General features: G+C 36.5%; 1 protein-coding gene across 1 annotated transcript in view; it reads right to left on the bottom strand.

Annotated features, from left to right (window-relative positions):
- OLA1 (Obg like ATPase 1) overlaps window positions 1-21,881 on the bottom strand; it is a 169,558-nt gene that overhangs the window by 63,014 nt on the left and 84,663 nt on the right. The window contains 1 exon segment of the mRNA XM_032638235.1: window positions 2,054-2,229. Coding sequence (XP_032494126.1) covers window positions 2,054-2,229 — 176 coding nt within the window.

The raw sequence follows: 21,881 nt of genomic DNA, 5'->3' as shown, positions 1-21,881 counted from the left end.
GAAAAACTTGATCTACAATTTACTAAGTATGAAATCTTGAGCAATTCACAAAACCTCTTGAAACTTGGCCTTCCTCAGTTTTAACATGGAGATAATAATATATACCTTGCATGTTGTGAGATTTAAATAACATGTATAAAATGTGCCTAACAGTGCTTGGCTCAATAAATAGAAATATAAGATGTTCCTACACTGAAGGATTCTGTATTGTAAAGATGTTAATTCTTTCCAAATTGCGTTATAGACCCAACCAGAATCCTATTTTTGCTAACAACAAACTGAAAAAAAATTTCTAAAAAGCCATCTGTTTTACCATACTTACCAGTATTGGCTTTGCTACAAGATGATCTATAGCATGAATTCACAATAGGGGTAATATTACTCCCAGAGGGGCAAAAATTGGTTCTTGGGGGTGAAAAAAAACTTCGTTATTAAAATGTTTTGTGGCCCTCCAAAGCTCAAGTCTATCCAATGAATTCTTACTTGTTAGTATTTAATTTCTCTCATTAGGGGGAAATTTAATTAATTGAAATTTAATTCAATTTTTTTCCTTAGGGACAGTGATAATTAAAAAAAAAGTTGAGAAACATGAATCTATAATTTATTCTGAAGCAGCTGAATCTAATATGAGGAAAGAAGATGATGAAATAATCACAGTTTGGGGAAATACGAAGGAGTAATAACACCCAGCATTCTAGTTTTCTTTGAGAAGAAAGGCCAGGAAATGGTAGCCCAAGAATTTCAGAAGAACGTGATGCCTCTTTTCCCCGTTTAAGTAAAAGTAAGATCGACAAATTTATTTTGAAGACAGTTAATGCTTCTGAAATATATATGGATGTCAGGAAGTTTCAATTAACTAAAGGATGACTGCATAAGGCTTTACTCTAATCAGAAACCATGCTGTTTGGGACAAAGGAATTGCCTTCAATCCCAACATCTGTCTCACGACGTTTTCCCCCTTTACAGAAAGGGATATCTTTCATACCCACATGTGAAATCCCCTTTTCCATCCTAAATCTTGTACAATTTCCTCAGACAAATCGCTCTCCTTTCTCCATTCTATTTGAACAGGGAAAAAGTGAAGTAACTATGATGTTAAGGAAAGTAAAATGACTTGGGCTCACTCCAGACTCTCAAGGAAATCAGTAGCACAATACAGGTCTCCCTGTTCCAAGACCAGGCACTTTTGACCATAATTTATTGGTAGTGTGACTGTTTAGAGGTTGATTCTGTAATTGATTTCTTCCTATTAGAGTTCCCTAATCAAAGGTGTGTTTTCCAAACTTATTAAAAATAAATAAGAAAGCAAAAAGATAATCAGTTTCCAAAAATTAGAAAATAAAAAATAAACATATTAAAACACATGAAAAGTTAAAAAGAAAGAAATCATTTCCTATAACAAAAAAACATAAAAATCAAGAACAGTTTGTGGAAGATGTTAATTAATGAGAAAATATATAATTAAGGCTGCTTTTTTAAGGTAAAAGACAATTTGATGATATTTAAACTAAAAGCTTCAAAACAGATTTTGAAACATTTCCTACACTATTACTAATAATTATTCACTACAATGTGATAGAAAACACATTTGAATATTAAAGACAATGACATGTGTTTTCACACCATAAAAGATTAAAATTATCTGTCTACTTTAACAGTGCATTCATTCGGTCAATAGCTGTGGAAGACCAATTCCTTATGTAAATCACTTCTTCCAAATCCACAAAACTCATATTCAGTCCTTTATCTAAATCCAGTAAGTGTTCATCATAAAACCCCACATCTCCAACACCAAAACTTGAGGATATACATCGTAACCATAAAATACTCAATATTACTGCTATATATGGTCTCCAAAGAACACCTTAAACAGCCTGTCACCACAGTCCTTCGCTGCGAAGAGAAAACAAGGTTTCTCAACAATTTTTTAACAGAAATGATCCTTGAATCCTAAAATTCCATAACAATATTAGTTATTGTATGTGCTTTATTTTAAAAATTTAATCAAGGAAAATGAACTCAAATATCTAAAGAAGTGGTAGATTTTACTTACATATTCAGGTTTTAGTTTTTTATCTCCTCCTCTCACAGCCACTTTTTCTAGTTTATCTATAATGGGCCCAATCATTTCCTCATCTTTAAGCTGAAGCTCTTCATGTATAATTTCTATATCTCGAATAGGATCTACACTTCCTTCAACATGCGTGATATCATCATCTTCAAAAGCACCTAAAATAAATTAAAGGGAAGCAATTCAATAAACAAGTAACACAGAAGTTCATTATTAGAGTGAGCCAAGATTCCTAGAAGGTTAACAATTTATTCAAGTTATTCTGAATTCTTACAAGTAGGACAGAGTATTTTTTTTCCTATTTAGTACTATTTAGGGCACTAGCAGCAAAACAGTAATTCAAGAGCCTCAACGTTTCAAAAACTGATTGAAATAAATAAAATTATGATCTTTAAAGAAAGAAAATTATGCTCCAGAACTACTGGTATTTTCAGGTTTGGTACGTTAAAAGATACTGTATTCCAGGCATGAGAGCCTGAAGTTCTAAACTGCACTATTAGGGTTTCCAAGGGAAACTGGATTTGGGGCGGGGGGGTGGTGGTGGTGGTGGTGAAATCATCTGGCAGACCTCTTCCCTGCTTCAATCTACTTTATCACTGTGGTTCTGACGGTGATTAGATAATGAACCACTCAGACACACAATTTACACAGCTAATTTCATCGGCCTGATTTGAGGGTATGGTTTTTAGGGGACTATCAAAGAAGCAGATGAAGGTGCATTCGTCATATATGAGTGACAACCATTCACACTATCTGAACAAAATGGTGCTGGCCCTTATTAGAAACACATGTTATTATCACATATTTAAAGTGCAGTTGAAGCCATAATTTCAAATTGCCAACTGGAAACATAAGAGTAAAACAACCAGACATTACTCAAGCATGTGTACTGACTTTATGCCCTTTTGAAGACATAATGTGGCAACATAATTCAACTGGGATTTACTCAAATTATCAGATAACAGTATCACAAAAATGAGCAAATACTAAGAAATATTATAAACAGAAAGCAATGATATACCCACCAAACAATAAACACATTTATAAACAGGTTAATTTAATTAAAATTACCAATTAGATTATATTCCCAAAATGAGATGCTTTCAAACATACAGTATCAATTATTTTAGATAGAGGTATCATAGGAATCATGACAGTTTGACTGAGTTTGATAAGAGAAAAACAGTGACTACAGCTCATTCTTACATACAAAAAAACCGAGACATTCTCATTACAGGTTGCAAACTTTTAAAATATAATTCCCCAGAATTAAAATAATTAATCTGTTCATATCTTAATGTGGAAATATTTGGTAATAATAATTTTAAAAGTAAATTATTACAATTAAATATAACTGTTTAAAATAATACTTAAGTATTCTTGGCAAACAATCGATGTTATATAGTACCTGATTCATATGAGCAAAATTAGTAAGAAATGAGGAGGTACATTATATCTTACTAGTAAACACATCAGGCAATGGTTTAGGTAAATTTTTTGAATACCTGAAAAGTATGAAAAAAGTTTCCCTGGAAGCACAATACTATTTACTTCTTATCATGATGAGGCAACTTACACAATAAAACAGGAAAAGGGAAAATAAAAGTTAGTTTCCTGGCACTCAGATCAACAAAGGAAACGCGGTCAGTTCAGTCATAGAAATAAAAAACGTTTTATGACACTTAGAATGAAAAATTTCGTATATAGTCCATCTTGATGTAGGGGCTAATGAGTAACTATAGTGATGTCCTCACAACATCCCTATAGTAAATGCATCAGCAGATTTTAAATGGCAATTTCAGCCCTCCTTTTAAAATTTATTTTTAAAACTTAATTGATTTATTTATTTTGGCTGTGTTGGGTCTTCATTGCTCTGCATGGGCTTCCTCTAGTTGTGGTGAGCAGGGGCTACTCTTCGTTGCGGTGCACGGACTTCTCATTGCAGTGGCTTCTCTTGTTGCAAAGCACAGGCTCTCGGCGCACAGGCTTCAGCAGTCCCAGTACATATGCTCAGTAGTTGTGGCACATGGGTTTAGTTGCTCTGAGGCATGTGGGATCTTCCCGGACCAGGGCTCGAACCCGTGTTCCCCTGCACTGGCAGGCGGATTCTTTTTTTTTTTTTTTTTTTTTAAACATCTTTATTGGAGTATAATTGCTTTACAATGTTGTGTGTTGTGTTAGTTTCTGCTGTATAACAGTGAATCAGCTATACATATACATACATCCCCGTATCTCTTCCCTCTTGAATCTCCCTCCCACCCCCCTATCCCACCCCTCTAGGTGGTCACAAAGCACGGAGCTGATCTCCCTGAGCTATGCGGCTGCTTCCCACTAGCTATCTATTTTACATTTGGTAGTGTATATATGTCCATGCCACTCTCTCACTTTGCCCCAGCTTACCTTTCCCCCTCCCCGTGTCCTCAAGTCCATTCTCTATGTGGCAGGCAGATTCTTAACCACTGCGCCACCAGGGAAGTCCCAGCCCTCAATTTTAATTAAGTGTATAACAGAAACTGAACTGCGTTGTTGTTCCTATGCCTGAAAGTTAGTGTTCCTATTTTATTCATTTGTATATGAGGTGGTAACATATTATGCAAATAACTTAAATTTATTTTTAAAAATAAATAGTGCCAAAAGTTAAGATAAAAATGAACTGAAGGGAACATTAAAGTTATCCTTCAAAACTGAATAGCCCTGTGATCAACTGGGGCCTAAAAGAGCTGTAAAATATAACCTTACAGAAAATTTGGCAGCCATTTGGGCAACTTCCCATTTCTTACAACTAAAAAATCAGAGATTAATTTCCAAAGACATGCTCCTGGGTCAACAGACATCACTGTACACTCACATCATAACATTCTTTCATATCTTTTTTAGTACAAGATTTACTGGTTAAGAATAAGGGCTTTAGGGACTTCCCTGGTGGTCCAGTGGTTGGGACTCCATGCTCCCAATGCAGGGGGCTGGGCTTCGATTCCTGGTCAGGGAAATGGATCCCACATGCCACAACTAAAGGTCCCAAGGTGCGGCAAATGAAGATCCTGAGTGCTGCAACTAAGACCCAGCGCAGCCAAATAAATAAATAATTTTTTTAAAAAAAAAAAGAATAAGGGCTTTAGCAGCCTTGCTGGTCATAAAATCTTAGACAAATCACTGAACCTCTAAGGATCTCATTATCATATCTTTAAAATAAGATATTTCTACCTTTCAGAGGATGGGTATGATTAAATTGGACAATATATGTAAAGTGCTTAACAGAGAACTCTTTCAGTAACTAGAGCATATACTATTTTTTTTATGATGTAGGAATTAGTAATTTAGAAGAAACTCCATAGTAATATACGCAAACATTAATTTTGAATAATATCATTTCATGTCACTCAATTCACCTTGGAACAGTTTATAATAAAACTTTGTGAGGTTTACAGGTTTTCCCCCACTAATTCTTACTAGTTCACCACAACATTTTTACCCTAGTCCATGGCAAAAGTTATTTATTTCAACTTCACATTAACTAAAACAATTAGTATCATAAATGTTACAATTATTATCACAATTCCCTTTTGGGGGAAATACTTTATTGATAAAGAAGATGACTAGAGTCATCTTGAAGACTATATTATACTGAATTGCTTGATGAGAAAGTTATTTCTCTTTCAATTCTCGTTTAGTCCTTCTGACTATGTCAAGGAGAAAATGTTGGTTTGATGCCATTGATCTTTAATGTTTAACATTTATAAATGTTGATAACTTTTTTTTTGATAACTTTTTATCAACAGAACAGGCCTCAGCCTCAGAGCTTCTAAAGGCTAAAAAATTAAATATGTAGTTTTCATTGTATTTATTTTCATTATCTTCAATTTTGGCAATTTCCCACTTACATTAGTGAAAACATTTCCTATTTAAATAAATTAAGTCAAAAATGTGAGATCACAATTTTTTTTTTGTAAAATCAAGAAATGTCTGAAAATATTAACTATGGTCATTTTGGTGGTGGGATGTCATCTGATTTTTAAAAACTATTTTGGTACTATTCTGTATGAAATAGGATAATGTGATAGAGCATGTGTGTGCTGGGGGGAGGGGGTGGCATTGCTGGGCAAACTTTTTTTTTATCTTTATTGGACTATAATTGCTTTACAATGTTGTGTTAGTTTCTGCTGTACAACGAAGTGTATCAGCTATATGTATACATATATCCCCATATCCCCTCCCTCTTGCGTCTCCCTCCCTCCCTCCCACCCTCCCCTATCCCACCCCTATAGGTGGTCACAAAGCACCGAGCTGATCTCCCTGTGCTATGCAACAGCTTCCCACTAGCTATCTATTTAACATTTGGTAGTGTATATATGTCCATGCTACACTCTCACTTCATCCCAGCTTCCCCTTCCCTACCGTGTCCTCAAGTCGTTCTCTACGTCTGTGTCCTTATTCCTGCCCTGCCATTAGGTTCGTCAGTACCATTTTTTTAGATTCCATATATATATGTGTAAGCATACGGTATTTGTTTTTCTCTTTCTGACTTACCTCATTCTGTATGACAGACTCTAGGTCCATCCACCTCACTACAAATAATTCAATTTTGTTCCTTTTTATGGCTGAGTAATATTCCATTGTATATATGTGCCATGTCTTCTTTATCCATTCATTTGTTGATGGACATTTAAGTTGCTTCCATGTCCTAGCTATTATAAATAGTGCTGCAATGAACACTGTAGAACATGACTCTTTTTGAATCATGGTTTTCTCAGGGTATATGCCCAGTAGTGGGATTGCTGGGTCATATGGTAGTTCTATTTTTAGTTTTTTAAGGAACCTCCATACTGTTCTCCATAGTGGCTGTATCAATTTACATTTGCTGGGCATTACTTGTACTAGGATAGTCAGAGAAGCCACTCTGAGGAGACGGTATTGGAGCTGAGAATAGAATGGCCAGAATGAGGGAGTAATGAGAAGACCTGAAGGAAGAGAGTTCTAAGAAGTAGAAATAAGGTCAGTGTGGGTGAACCACAGCAGAGGATAGTAAATAAAGTTTAAGTTGGAGAAGTAAAGCAGTTCACAAACATTTGTAAGCCATGGATGTTTGGATTTTATTCTAGCTATAATGGGAAGCCATTGATTAGGGAGCTTTAAATAAAGGGAAAGTAGGATGATGATATATGATTTATGACTTAAAGAAGCCACTTTGGTTACTCTCAAAAGAACAGACTCTAAGGGAGGGGACAAGAGTGATGGCAGAAAGACTAAGTTAGGGGGTAGTTGCAGTGGTGCAGATGAGTGGTAACCTGAAATAAAATTGCTGCTGTAGAGAAGATGAGAAATGTTTGTACTGAGAATATATGATAGAATGGGCTAGATGTAGTTTGGAAGGTCATGACTGGAGATACAAAATTGGGAATTATCAGATGTGTTTAAAGTTATGGGTCTGGATGACATCATACAGAGAGAGCACTAAAAACTCAGGTGTCTGATAGGGAAGGATTTGGCAAAAGAGACTGCGAAGTGGTGACAAAGTCAGTGAAAAACAAGTAATATGCTCTTCCAGGAGTAGGGGAAAGAAAATGTTTCATGAAGAAAGGAGTATTCTCCTTTCTCCTAGAGAAAGATGATCATTGCTTGTGGCACACAGCAGTTCTTTGAGAAATATTTTATAATAGTTATGTCCCTTTCCATTAGAGTCTATTTCTTCCATATGCCAGAGATGAGAATACTATGACTCAAGGATGTAAACATGGACCTCTTCTCTTATTTCTTATAACTGAAGAGTACGAAAGAGCTAAATTTTAGCATTGCTAAGCTCATTCTGGTTTTGAAAATATTCTTCTCTATATATACTCTGAGTGGATTAATTATACAAGGTAAAACACCGTAAGATTTCTCAGTCTTTGAAAGAGATTCTATCTGTCAAGAAGGCCTTTGAAAGAGATTCCGTCAAGAAGGTGGCCCACTTAGAAATCATAGCCACTTTCAAAGTTTCACATTCTAAGTATGCCAGCATAAACAAACACTGAAACAAAAATTGACCAACCTCAAGTTGGTCAACCAACTGGTACAGAATCATTAATTTCTTCTGTATTACTTCAGTTCTTTTTCTTTCTTTCCAACTAAATATAGTATTCTATTTAAAACAGTATATACATTAATGATCACACTTTAATAAAACTGTTTCTCTCTTTTAATAACACAGACCAAATGCTAATAAAAATAATTCCTAGGCGAGGAGCTGTTGAGTAATTTTTAAATCTTCTTTATCAGTTTTGTCTTGCTTAAACTTTTTATAATGAACATGCACTGTTCATAAAAACAAGTCATTTTTAAAAGTCATTCTTTTTTAAACACAATAAACAAGTTTAACTTGTAGAAAAATTTACACAAATTTCAGTTAAAATTTTGGTTTTGCAGTGACTAGCCACAGGGAGAAAACCACCATAATCATGAAAATTATTTTATATCTGTACATTTATTTATATACATATAAAAAGGGTGACTGAAAATACTACTAACTATAGTAAAGTCTCATTATTAAACAATGTGTTATAAGAGAAATTTAACCATAAGCTAGGCTCAGAGTGGATTCCATCACAAAGATTCTTCACCCAGCAATCCTGCAATGTTTCCTTTCCCAATAAAGCACCTTTTTCAAACCTTCTTGACTTCTCTCACATTTCCGATCTTTCCTATTCCCTCCTGCTACCCAGGAGACCTAATCTTCCTGACTTCACAGAGAAAATGCATGTCACCTTGGAATACCAAACCCCCTTTTTGTTTTTACCTAATCTTTCCTTCTTTCCAGCAGTAAACTGGAAAGCATTACCTTCTACTATTTATGTCCAATCTCTACTATCTCTGCTCTGGATCTTATCCCCTTCCAAGGAAGTTTGCTCCGCAGATTGTTCTTTGTATTTCCTGAGACCTCAATCTATTATGCCTCTCTCTCTCCTATATTTGTATCAGCACCATTTCCATCAATACTTTCCCATCAATATTTAAGTAGGCTTAAGATTCTATGTTAAATCAGTCAAGTCGGTCACCCTCAGACATCAATTCCCTTTCCAGCCAAACTTCTTGGCTCCAAGCCATTCCTGCTCTCGCCACTTCTTTACTTCCTATACAAAACTTAACCCACAACGGTTTGGAGTGTGCCCCCACCAGGCTATCAGAAATCGATCTCAAAAAGAACACCAATGATTTGCCTTCATGATGCTAAATCAAACAGCCATTCTTCAGGAATCTTGAATCACCTCTCAGTAGCATCTAACTTCAGAGCACTGACGATGTCTCTTTCATTTCAACTGCATTCTCCTGATTTTCTTCTATTTTCTCTGGCCATTTCTTCTCAGGCTATTCCTTTCCTTGCTCTAACCACCACATAAATGTTGATATCTCTCTTAGCTCTCTCTCTTAACCCTCTATTACACACTCTTTCACAGAATTTCCAGCCCCAAACTCGCTTGATTGACTCCAGTATACTTTGAGGTAACAGCAAATAAAATGAACAAAAAATATATTTTTAGTTATTAAATAATTTCTATTATAAAATGCGTTCACTAAGTGAATGCAAAATGTCAATGCTCATATTAAAGCTGTGACTTTTAAAATTTGTGTACCTCTTTACTGAGAGCCAGTCAAAATACAGACTTGGTGAGATACATTTGACCATCCACGTGGTATTGAACACTCTTCTTGGTATGATTTGGCGGAAATGAGTTGGCTATTTTCAATTATAAATGGACTGAAGATTGACCAACTTACTCATTAATTAATTCATTCAAATCCTATCTTATTCCATAAAGATTTGAGTAAGACAGATAAATCCATACTTTTAGGATGCTTAATCTAACTGGAAAAGACTTCAGAAATAAAAATATACTTTGAAAATTCAGCACTTCAGTGAACTGCTTTGCTATATTACTACTTAAATTTGGGTTATATTCAGCTTTCAGAAGCGAAGCATCCCTAGCTATACAGAAATAGATTTTAAAACACGTGATGTATTTAAGTGTACAGGCTTCACAGCGGTACTTTATAAACTACCTGTCATGGAAAACTTGATATTCCAAATTGTATGTCTAGAGTTTACTTGGAAATAAGAGGGTATGTGGTCAAGATGGGCCTATTTTTCTTAAGTTCTTTCCATCCTCTACCACTATACAATCAATGCATAAACTGTCACCTCCTCAACATATGCAGACCACAATATGCCTTGCTAAATGTAAGTTCCCCACTTAAAGAAAGCTTGCTTATACATAACAATGTGCTAAGTCTTAAGAATTAAAAACAAAAATCAAAATATGAGGACCTTAGTCTTAATAATTAGACAATTGGTTGGGAAAACAAATCTAAGCTAATAAAAAAGGAGAACAATACTCACTAGCAAGAACCTTAAATATAGGTTCAATTAATAATAACTAATCATCAAGGCCTTTAAATACAGAAATTTGGTATAGGTAAAGAAGATAAAGAAAGGCATGACAAGTAACAGGAAAAAGCATCAGATAAAAAAATGAAGGTTGAAATAAAGAAGGCTTACGGGAAAGCTGACTATAGTGAGACGCTGTATTGAGGAGTGGTAGGAGACAAAAATTTAGTACATCCAGTAGGGTAAAGAATAGGGAAGTCCAAACAGCAAGGTAAGTCTGGATTGCATCTGCTAGTCAATAGGGAGGCAACATTGGTTTTTATGTTATTGAGTAACAAACAAAAAGTGGCATTTTAGAAAGACTAACCAGAAGTAGGGAACCAGCTAAAAGAGAATTGCTGTACTCCAAATATGGTGATAAAGAAGTACACTAGAATACTGATGGGAGATATGAAGGCAGTATACATAGTGCAACTTTAGCAAAGAAAATAATGTCAACTACATAAAAGCAATGAGAAAGAGAGACAGAGACAGAGAGAGACAGAGAGAGGTGTGGGGGAGATATCATGACAAGGTTTCAAGTCAAAACATCTTTATTTGCATCTAAGGTAACATCGGTACATGTAAGATTTAAGGGCCCAAATCAAGTATGGAAGTAAAAAGTATTATATAACCAAAGACTCTAGAAATATCCCCAAATCAATCAATGTGATATACCACATCAACAAGTTGAAGAATAAAAACCATATTATCATCTCAATAGATGCAGAAAAAACTTTTGACAAAATTCAACACTGATTTATGATAAAAACTCTCCAGAAAGTGGACATAGAGGGAAACTACCTCAACATAATAAAAGCCATATACGACAAACCCAGAGCAAACATCATTCTCAGGGGTGAAAACCTGAAAGGCATTCCCTTTAAGACCAGGAACAAGACAAGGATGTCCACTTTCACCACTATTATTCAACATAGTATTGGAAGTCCTAGCCATAGCAATCAGAGAAGAGAAAGAAATAAAAGGAATACAAGTTGGAAAAGAAGAAGTAAAACTGTCACTGTTTGCCGATGACATGATACTATACATAGAAAATCCTAAAGATGCCACCAGAAAACTACTAGAACTAATCAATGAATTTGGTAAGGTTGCAGGTTACACAGAAATCTCTTGCATTCCTATATGCTAACAATGAAAGATCAGAAAGAGAAATCAAGGAAACAATGCCATTTACCATCGCATCAAAAAGAATAAAATACCTAGGAATAAATCTACCTAAGGGGGCAAAAGACCTGTACAGTAAGTCCCCTACATATGAACCTTCAAGTTGCAAACTTTCAAAGATGCGAACATGCGTTCGGATAAGGAGTTGAAAGAGGTCTTCAGCAACTTAGTGACCCTCAGCAAGAAGCTGGAGCTAGATCTGCAAGAGTACGACTTCACTGAACTCCTTGCTGTGCAACATGAGGAGCTTACTAATGAAGACCTGATGGAATTGGGGGTCCACAGAAAGGACGAAGAGAGACAAGAGGAAGAAGTAAATGATGAACCGAAGAGATTCACGAAGCAGGAAATGGCAAGGGGATTTTCTTTATTTGAGGAGGCACTGTTAGTTTTTGAGGCACAGGACCCAAACGTAGAATGGTACACGAAGGTTGCAGCAGCCATTAAGAATTCAACCCGGGGCTTCCCTGGTGGCGCAGTGGTTGAGAGTCCGCCTGTCGATGCAGGGGACGCGGGTTCGTGCCCCGGTCTGGGAAGATCCCACATGCCGCGGAGCGGCTGGGCCCGTGAGCCACGGCAGCTGAGCCTGCGCATCCGGAGCCTGTGCTCTGCAACGGGAGAGGCCACAACAGTGAGAGGCCCGCGTACTGCAAAAAATAAAAAAATTAAAAAAAAAAAAAAAAAAAGAATGCAATCCGGTGCTACCGTGTCATCTATGAGAGGAAAAAAAGAGATATTACCCAGACATCACTGGATCATTTTTTCAAGAGGGTAGATACAACTGAATCCAGCAAGGAACCAGACCCGTGCCATCAATGTCAGGCATGAGTGAAACTGCAGCTTGCCCTCCATCTCCTATTGCTGATGATCCTTCAGCTCTACCATCTCCCACCTCCACTTCCTCCTCCAGTCAGTAACTCTTCTTGCCTGTTCACTCGATGCCAGCCCCTGTATGCCAGCTGTTGTACTGTACTTCTGTACTTTTCAAGGTATTTTACTGTAAGGTTAAAAATGTTTTCTTTATCTTTTGTGTTTGTTTTTATGTATTATTTGTGTGAAAAGCATTATAAACCTATTACTGTACAGTACTATAGAGCTGATTGTGTTAGTTGGGTACCTAGGCTAACTTTGTTGGACTTACGAACAGTTGGACTTAAGAACATGCTCTTAGATCGGAACTTGTCCCTATGTAGGGGATCTACTATACTCAGAAAACTATTAAGATACTGATGAAAGAAATAAAAGATGACACAAACAGATGGAGAAACATACCATGTTTTTGGATTGGAAGAATCAATACTGTGAAAATGACTATACTACCCAAAGCAATCTGCAGCAATCCCTATCAAATTACCAATGGCAAAAAAAAAAATTACCAATGGCATTTTTCACAGAATTAGAACAAAAAATTTTACAATTGTATGGAAACACAAGAGACCCCAAATAGCCATAGCAATCTTGAGAAAGAAAAACGGAGCTGGGGGAATCAGACTCCCTGACTTCAGACTATACTACAAAGCTACAGTAATCAAAACAGTATGGTACTGGCACAAAAACAAATATAGATCAATGGAACAGAATAGAAAGTCCAGAGATAACCCATGCACTATCGTCACCTAATCTATGACAAAGGAGGCAAGGATATACAATGGAGAAAAGACAGTCTCTTCAATAAGTGGTGCTGAAAAAACTGGACAGCTACATGCAAACAAATGAAATTAGGACACTCTCTAAAACCATACACAAAAATAAACTCAAAATGGATTAAGGACCTAAATGTAAGGCTGGATACTATGAAACTCCTAGAGGAAAACATAGGCAGAACGCTCCCTGACATAAATTGCAGCAGTATCTTTTTGGATCCACCTCCTACAGTACGGAAAATAAAAACAAACAAATGGGACTTATATAATTTAAAAGTTTTTGCACAGGGCTTCCCTGGTGGCGCAGTGGTTGAGAGTCCGCCTGCCGATGAAGGGGACGTGGGTTCGTGCCCCAGTCCGGGAAGATCCCACATGCCGCGGAGCGGCTGGTCCCGTGAGCCATGTGAGCCATAGCCGCTGAGCCTGCGCGTCCAGATCCTGTGCTCCGCAGCGGGAGAGGCCGCAACAGTGAGAGGCCCGTGTAACGCAAAAAAAAAAAAAAAAAAAAAAAAAAAACAAAAGTTTTTGCACAGCAAAGGAAACCATAAACAAAATGAAAAAGACAACCCACAGAATGGGAGAAAATATTTCCAAATGAATGAACATAAGGGATTACTCTCCAAAATATACAAACAGCTCATGCAGCTCAATATCAAAAAAACAAACAACCCAATCAAAAGAAAAAAACAAATGGGCAGAAGGTCTAAATAGACATTTCTCCAAAGAAGACATACAGATGGCCAAAAAGCACATGAAAAGATGTTCAACTTCGCTAATTATGAGAGAAATGCAAATCAAAACTAAAACGAGGTATCACCTCACACCAGTCAGAATGGCCATCATCAAAAAGTCTACAAACAATAAATGCTCAAGAGCGTGTGGAGAAAAGGGAACCCTCCTACACTGTTGGTGGGAATGTAAACTGTTATAGCCACTATGGAAAACAGTATGGAGGTTCCTTAGGAAACTAAAAATAGAGCTACCATATGACCCAGCAATCCCACTCCTGGACATGTATCTGGAGAAGAATATGGTTCAAAAGGATACATGCACCCCAATATTCATTGCAGTGTTGTTTACAATAGCCAAGATGTGGACAGCTGTCCATGGACAGATGAATAGATAAGAAAAAGTGGTACATATATACAATGAAATATTACTCAGCCTAAAAAGAATGAAATAATGTCATTTGCAGCAACATGGATGGACCTGGAGATGGTCATACTAAATGAAGTCAGTCAGACAGAGGAAGACAAATATTACATAATATTGCTTATATGTGGAATCTAAAAAAAGGGTACAAATTAACTTATCTACAAAACAGAAATAGAGTTACAGATATATGAAACAATCTTATGGTTACCAGGGGGTAAGGGGGGGAGGGACAAATTGGGAGAGTGGGATTGACATATACACACTACTATATACAAAATAGATAACTAATAAGGACCTACTGTATAGCACAGGGAACTCTACTCAATACTCTGTAATGGCCTATATGGGAAAAGAATCTAAAAAGAGTGGATATATGTATATGTATAACCAATTCACTTTGCTGTACACCTGAAACTAACACAACATTGTAAATCAACTATACTCCAATAAAAATTTTTTTAGAAGACTCTAGAAAAAAAGAAATAAAATAATTATACAAATATACTGAATCTTAAATCACAACAGCAAAACATCCTGTGTCCTATGTGGTAAATAATAAATGTTCTGAGCATCTATATTCTAATCCAGAGTCCCACCAAAATCACTGAATGGTTAAGGGCCACAATCCTAAACCAGTAAAAAATAAATTATTAAATACAATGTTAGAAATCAAGACAAGGATATCCTCCTCCAAAAAATCTCTATCTTTTCACTTTTCTAATCCGTTCTTTAAAACAAAGTCCTACCTTGTGTCAGAACTATGATTCCCAACCTACTTATAATTCTATAGCTCATTACTATTTAAAGAGAACGGAGAGAGCTAAACTTGCATTGGCAATTCACTTAACATCTACAGCTTTATTCATAAACACTGAAAAATGCTAATTCCTATTTATTTTTTATAAATGACATGACAAAAATTCTTTATTGTATGGGGGAAGAGTAGTTTAAAGGGGTAGTTATGGCCATAAATAAAATAAAATAAAATCTTGCCATTTGCAACAACATGGAATAACTTAGAGGGTATCATGATAAGTGAGATAAGTCAGACAAAGACAAATACCATATAACCTCACGTATGTGGAACCTAAAACACAAAACAAATGAACAAACAAAACAAAATGCAAATAGATTCATAGATACAGAGACCAAACTGGGGCTGCCAGAGGAGGGGGCTGGGTGGGTGAAATAGGTGAAGGGGATTAAGAGGTACAAACTTCCAGTTATAAAATAAGTAAGTCATAGGAATGTAATATACAGCATAAGAAATATGGTCAATAATACTGTAATAAACTCATATAGGGACAGATGGTTGATTTATCATGGTGATGATTTTGTAATGTATTTAAACATTGAATCATTATGTTGTACACCTGAAACTAACATAATATTGTACATCAACTATATTTCAATTTAAAAAAAAAGAAAAGAAAAAATGTTGCCTGCCTGCCGCAACTAAGACCCAGTGCAACAATTTTTTTAAAAAATAAATTTTATTTATTTATTTATTTATTTTTGGCTGTGTTGGGTCTTTGTTGCTGAGCACGGGCTTTCCCTAGTTGCAGCGAGTGGGGGTTACTCTTTGTTGCCGTACGCTTGCTTATTGCGGTGGCTTCTCTTGTTGTGGAGCATGGGCTCTAGGTGCACAGACTTTAGCAGCTGTGGCACAAGGGCTCAGTAGTTGTGGCTCATGGGCTCTAGAGTGCGGGCTCAGTAGTTGTGGCACACGGGCTTAGTTGCTCCACGGCATGTGGGATCTTCCCAGACCAGGGACCGAACCTGTGTCCCCTGCATTGGCAGGTGGATTCTTAACCACTGTGCCACCAAGGAAGTCACATACATGTGTTGCTGATTAGAAGCAACACATTACAATATTTTACAATATAATTCTTTTAAATGTACAGAACACCAGAAAACTCTACCTAACGGTCACTGGTATTGTACTTATATTGTAGATAATTAGATATTCACACCATTAAGGAATCCTTAAAGTCACTTAAAAGTTATGAATTATAACCCAGAGTCAACACCTGTACTTAATTATATTCAATTGCTCAAGGGTTTTACATTTTTAGTTGCTGCAACATATCAATTCTTTCCAAAGAAGCAGGCAGAAAAGTACCTTAATGAGAACTAACATTCATCTCTGAACAAGATTTTCACTTCTTATTCTATATAATAGATACTTAGATGTATAAAAGCTAAATTTAATCAATGGTATTTTGAATTAATATTTATTGAGATTCTGCTCTACTTCCAATGTTGAGCAAGCTGCTTTTGCTGTATTTAATCTTACTAACTTCCTAATTTCTAAAACATCACTTAGCCTTCTGTCACTAGAAAAGGTGCTCTATAAACTGACCTTGCCCTACCCTCACTCTCCACAAATCCTCAGCTAAAGTCAAACTCTTGTACTGACTCCCTAAGCCCTGAAAGTTCTTAATATTCAACTGTCAGTAAACTTTTGCCCACTCCCTTCCCTGGGCCTCAAAGACACATATTCTTTCTTTCTATTACAAATCATATCCATCCCTAAAATGCATAGCTTAACTTCCCCTCATCAGCACAGCAATTCTAGGAGTCCAGGTCTAAGAGATCTCTACCATCCTTGGGTCAGAATAGGAATTGAAGACACTTGTTTGGAATAAGGTGTGGTAAAACTGGTGATTTAATATATTACCCTAAATATGACTCCTGGGAAAATCCATTTTTGTATCTTTTTAAAGAATAATGTTGTAACGAGAGAAAATGCAAATGGAGTAATGAACAAAACTAGAATTCTAACTTTATTACCAGTACTGTAAGCAATGAATAAAAGGAGTCATGTGAACTCTCTGCCCTTTAAGAAATAAACTAAATGACAAATCAGAGCTTTAATTTTTCTAATGTTGGTGCCCATTAATATCCCACACCTTTCAATCAAACTGACCTACATTCAATGCTCTCATTTTACATTTTCAGTGCTGTTACTCATCATTCTGCATGGAATATTCTTCCTCCCCATTTCTGCCTTTCAAAAAAAAGTTACATATCTTTCACGACCTTAATTAGATGCCACTGAAATGGTATCTCCACAATGATGCCTTCTCTAAACATATCCTGACCTGTAGCATGTATATCTAATATTAGAATATGTGATTCTATCTTCTACTTATTTAAGTTCAAGGATTCTATCTTAAATGCCTTTCTGGTTCCTTCCAGTGCCTTAATCAGAGCTGATATACAATTAGGTACAAGGTGAAGTGAAGAGTAAAGGAATCAATGAATGAATGAATGTCTCGAGCACTTTTTAGCACTCAGAATGAAAAACTGTTAAGAGGAGAACGACAGATTCTAGACGAAGTTAGACATGCAGCACAACAGCAAAGGATCAATTTCACAGCACACAATAAGATATTTAGCAAGTACTTCAAAGAAACCAGTGCTAAGCATGTCAATCACATAAAGTAACAGGGTAAGTAACGCACAAAACATGGCAAACTGAAATAACAGATGTGAGACGTGTCTTGTGTTTCATCTCTTCACCTCTGAGTTGCTTGGCTATCAGTGACGATATTCACTTCATTATTTTCTGAGGACTTCTTGGGCACTGGATTACATATTATGGCATAATTTTTAAATGTATAAAACAAATTAAGAAGAGGGCAAACCTATACACTATAACTAAGACAAATAAATGCAGCCATAAAAGAAAAAGAGAGAGAAGGGATTGATTAGCGTGAATCAAGATTAAAGAGGGAAGGCTTGAGTACAGATTAAGACTTTTAGGGACAGATATTAGCAAAGGGAAGCAGAGAGTCAAGAGGAAATTCCAGGCAGGATAGAAGTATAAATAGAGCAGAAATGATGCAGGGCACAGACTCTGGAATCAGATTACCTGGATTCAAATCTGGATTTCAGACTGTTTGATTCATTAGTTGTGTGATTATTTAATTTCTCTGTGCCTTAGTTTCCTTGTCTAAAACCTAGAGAATAATACCTACCTCATAAGATTGCTCTGAAGATTAAAAGTGGTAATATATGTCAAGATCTTAGGAGGTAAACACTCAAAATATGTTAGTTACACTTATAAATGAAAAGCTGAAGACAAGGTGTATACCAGGGTTTCTCAACCTTGGCACTCCTAACATCTGGGGCCAGGTAATTCTTCTTTGCGGGGGTTCGACCTGTGCATTGCAGGATGTTTCAACAGCACCCCTGGCCTCTCCAAACCAGATGCCGGTAACACACACACACACCCACACCACCCGCGTGAGTGTGCGTGCACATGCACACAGGCACACGCCCCAGCTGTGAAGATCAAAACCATCTCTAAACGTTGCTAACTCACAGTTGAGAACCGCCGGTGGACACGAAAAGACAAAGGTTGTACTATGTATCGACCAGAAGATGTTGCCATAGGTTCAAATGTGTAGTGTCAATTGATGAAAAGATTAAATTAAAATTTAATCTCCTTGATTATAAAATTCCTATGTATATTTTCAGAGGAGTGCTCTTGTGATCTTGCCCTTGCTCGCTTATTCACTCACACTCTCTTTAAACGATTCTATCAGTTATATACAAGATCTAATAATAGCTTGGAAAGAGACTACTAGTCACAAACAGTGCAGCTGACTGCTGGGTACTAGTTATAGAAATAACAAGAAAGTGGTTAAATCTAAAAAAAAAAAAAAATCTTTACAAAGATTTTTTTTTGTCTAGTGGGTAGGAAGAATGACATTAAATTGAGAAGAAATGAAATGTGGCCAGTCATAAAATTGGAGATGTTTAAGATGCATATTTTAAGAGACATATTTGACAAAAGTGTACTGAATGTTAATCACAAAGAGAATGATGCCAAGAGCTGGAAGGCAAATTTCAGAGGTGAGAGAAAGCCGAATAAGATTAGTTTCTGCCTTTAAAGATGTTTAGGAGAGAAATAGGTCAGCATATAATAAATACAAGAAAGTAAATCCAGGATGAAGGGAAGTAGGGAGGGGGTCAGTATTAAGTACAAGCTGATGGAAAGTCAGCCTTAAGGTTTCAAACTGGAACACTGGTGTTACACAGACGTCATTTAAACTTTAAGATATGTGTGCAGGTTTTGATGGAAGTATAAATTATTTTTTAATCTCATATTTAAGTACATGGACGCTCTGATAAGAGATAATATTGCCTCTGCTAGAGTTTGATACTGGTGTTTAAATACCTGAAAAATGTAAACATGTGACTGGTATTAATCAGTTAAATAAATGACTGGCTATTAATTTTTTAGATAACTATTTTTAGCTTTATCTATAATATCAATGGATTATAACTTTTACCTAGTTTTTTTAAGATATGGTGGGGTGGGGGTGGGGATAGAAGGAATGGAAAAGGAAGGACTCACCAAGAACATCTGGTGTTAGAATAGGAAAATAACGGTTTGACTAAATCCACATTACATGATAGGGATCATTCTTGGGTCCAAGCTGCGAAGGTAGATGTCATAAAACCAAATAACATACCTCATAAAATAATTATGCTCTTAAATGCAATAATCCACAGTTCTAAAATGAGACCAGAAACACAGAAGGAAGATTAAGGACAGGAAAGCAACTGAACCTTTTGAAGCAGATTGTGTAAGGTAGGTCACTGCATACCCAGTAGTCTTCCAACCCAATCCACCCGAATTGGCTCAACAAAATTGGTACCAGCTACCTGAGAAATTCCTAGAATTCTACTGCTACCCTAAAGATCACCATCAATAGTTAAGTCAGAGCAAACAATCACCACCAGGTGGTGCCAAATCAAAGCCAGTACCAAAAGGGATTTGGCTGGGCCCGCACCTTGCCACACCCTCAGCCCCTGGAACTAGGTGTGTGGGCTCACCCCAGCCACTGCATTCATCTGGCAACAAACTGCCCTCGTATTTTATGCAGCTGAAACTTTTGGACCCCAGCAGAACATTATAGCAGAGGAGGGGTCGTTACTGTAATACATTCTTTGGGGTGGGGGGGAGGGGGAAGATGAGAACCAGGACTTATTTAAGAAGACTAGTTACAAAGGAATAAATTCGAAAAACAATTTTTTTGTTTTATGCCAGTTTTCATTCATGTAAACTCAGATAAAGCCTTAAAATAATCAGGAAACCATAATGCCATCTACAAAAAGTTCTGACTAATCAAGACTTTAAATAGTTAAATAACAACACAATTAATGCTTCAAGGCTTTCCCACATGGCTCCGCTAATGAACCATGATATTCAACAAGAGTAAAAAGATATAATATTGCTGATGCCCCTAAAGAAAGTTAAATGATCCTACAGCTCTTCTGTCTTTAGAGCTATTTTGTCTTTAGAGCATAAAACATGGGGACTATAGTATTAAAGTAAGACAAATCTCCCTACCCCCTTCCCCAATGTAAAAAAAAAGTTAGTTCCTCTTAATTCCTTTAAGAATCACCTTAAAATTTCTAATAAAAGACTTCATGGCAAACTTATTCCCCTCCATCTCCACCTTATCCCCACTACCACCAGATTTTAGCACTGCTTATATGTTATACCTGTCAAGATCTGATGACTGTATGTTATGTATTCATCTGAACAGAACCACTACACTTAGTTACAGGCTATCATCAACCAATTCATTCTCTTGCTAAAATCAAGTCATCCAATTACTCCTTGACTAATCAAGGCTGTTTTGGCTTTTTCTTTTTTCAAAAGGTACTCAACAGCATAAACAGTTCACTTACAAGAAATGGAAAGGGGCTAATCAGCAGAATTATTGTTTTGCTGCTACAATTTGCAGTATTTAAATTTAGTTGCTGATTGGACTGAAAGTTTTATGATATAGCGTATGAAACTAGTTTAATACAACTGCGAAGCTGTGTAGCTATATTGTCTTACCATGGCTATACTGGTCTACTTTGTAGGGTAGACTGCTTTCTTTAAAATAAAGATATTTTAAAAAATAAGTTTCAGTATACTTTCCCACATACATTCCTTTTATAAAGGCAACAAGCTATTACTTCCTGAGCATTATTTTTAAAGTTAGCAACTCTGTGCACGCATGCATATTGTGTTTGTTACATGTGTATAAAACCCACAACTGCTTAGGTTTTTTTTTTTTTTTGCGGTACGCAGGCCTCTCACTGTTGTGGCCTCTCCCGTTGCGGAGCACAGGCTCCCGGATGCGCAAGCTCAGCGGCCATGGCTCACGGGCCCAGCAGCTCCGCGGCATGTGGGATCTTCCTGGACTGGGGCACGAACCCGTGTCCCCTGCATCGGCAGGCGGACTCTCAACTGCTGTGCCAACAGGGGAGCCCTGCTTAGGTTTTTAATCTACATTTATTTTGGCTTCTAAGCAACAATAAACTAAAGAGGCATTATTTGATTATTAGTTCAGAAAATAAGGATTATCTACAATAGGTACATGTTTTAAATAGATACATGTTACCCCTCATATAATAA

This window comes from Phocoena sinus, chromosome 7 (assembly GCF_008692025.1).
Source record: "Phocoena sinus isolate mPhoSin1 chromosome 7, mPhoSin1.pri, whole genome shotgun sequence".
NCBI classification, from domain to species: domain Eukaryota; kingdom Metazoa; phylum Chordata; class Mammalia; order Artiodactyla; family Phocoenidae; genus Phocoena; species Phocoena sinus.
Note: the sequence above shows the minus strand (reverse complement) of the source record. Positions and strands in the feature narration are given on the sequence as shown.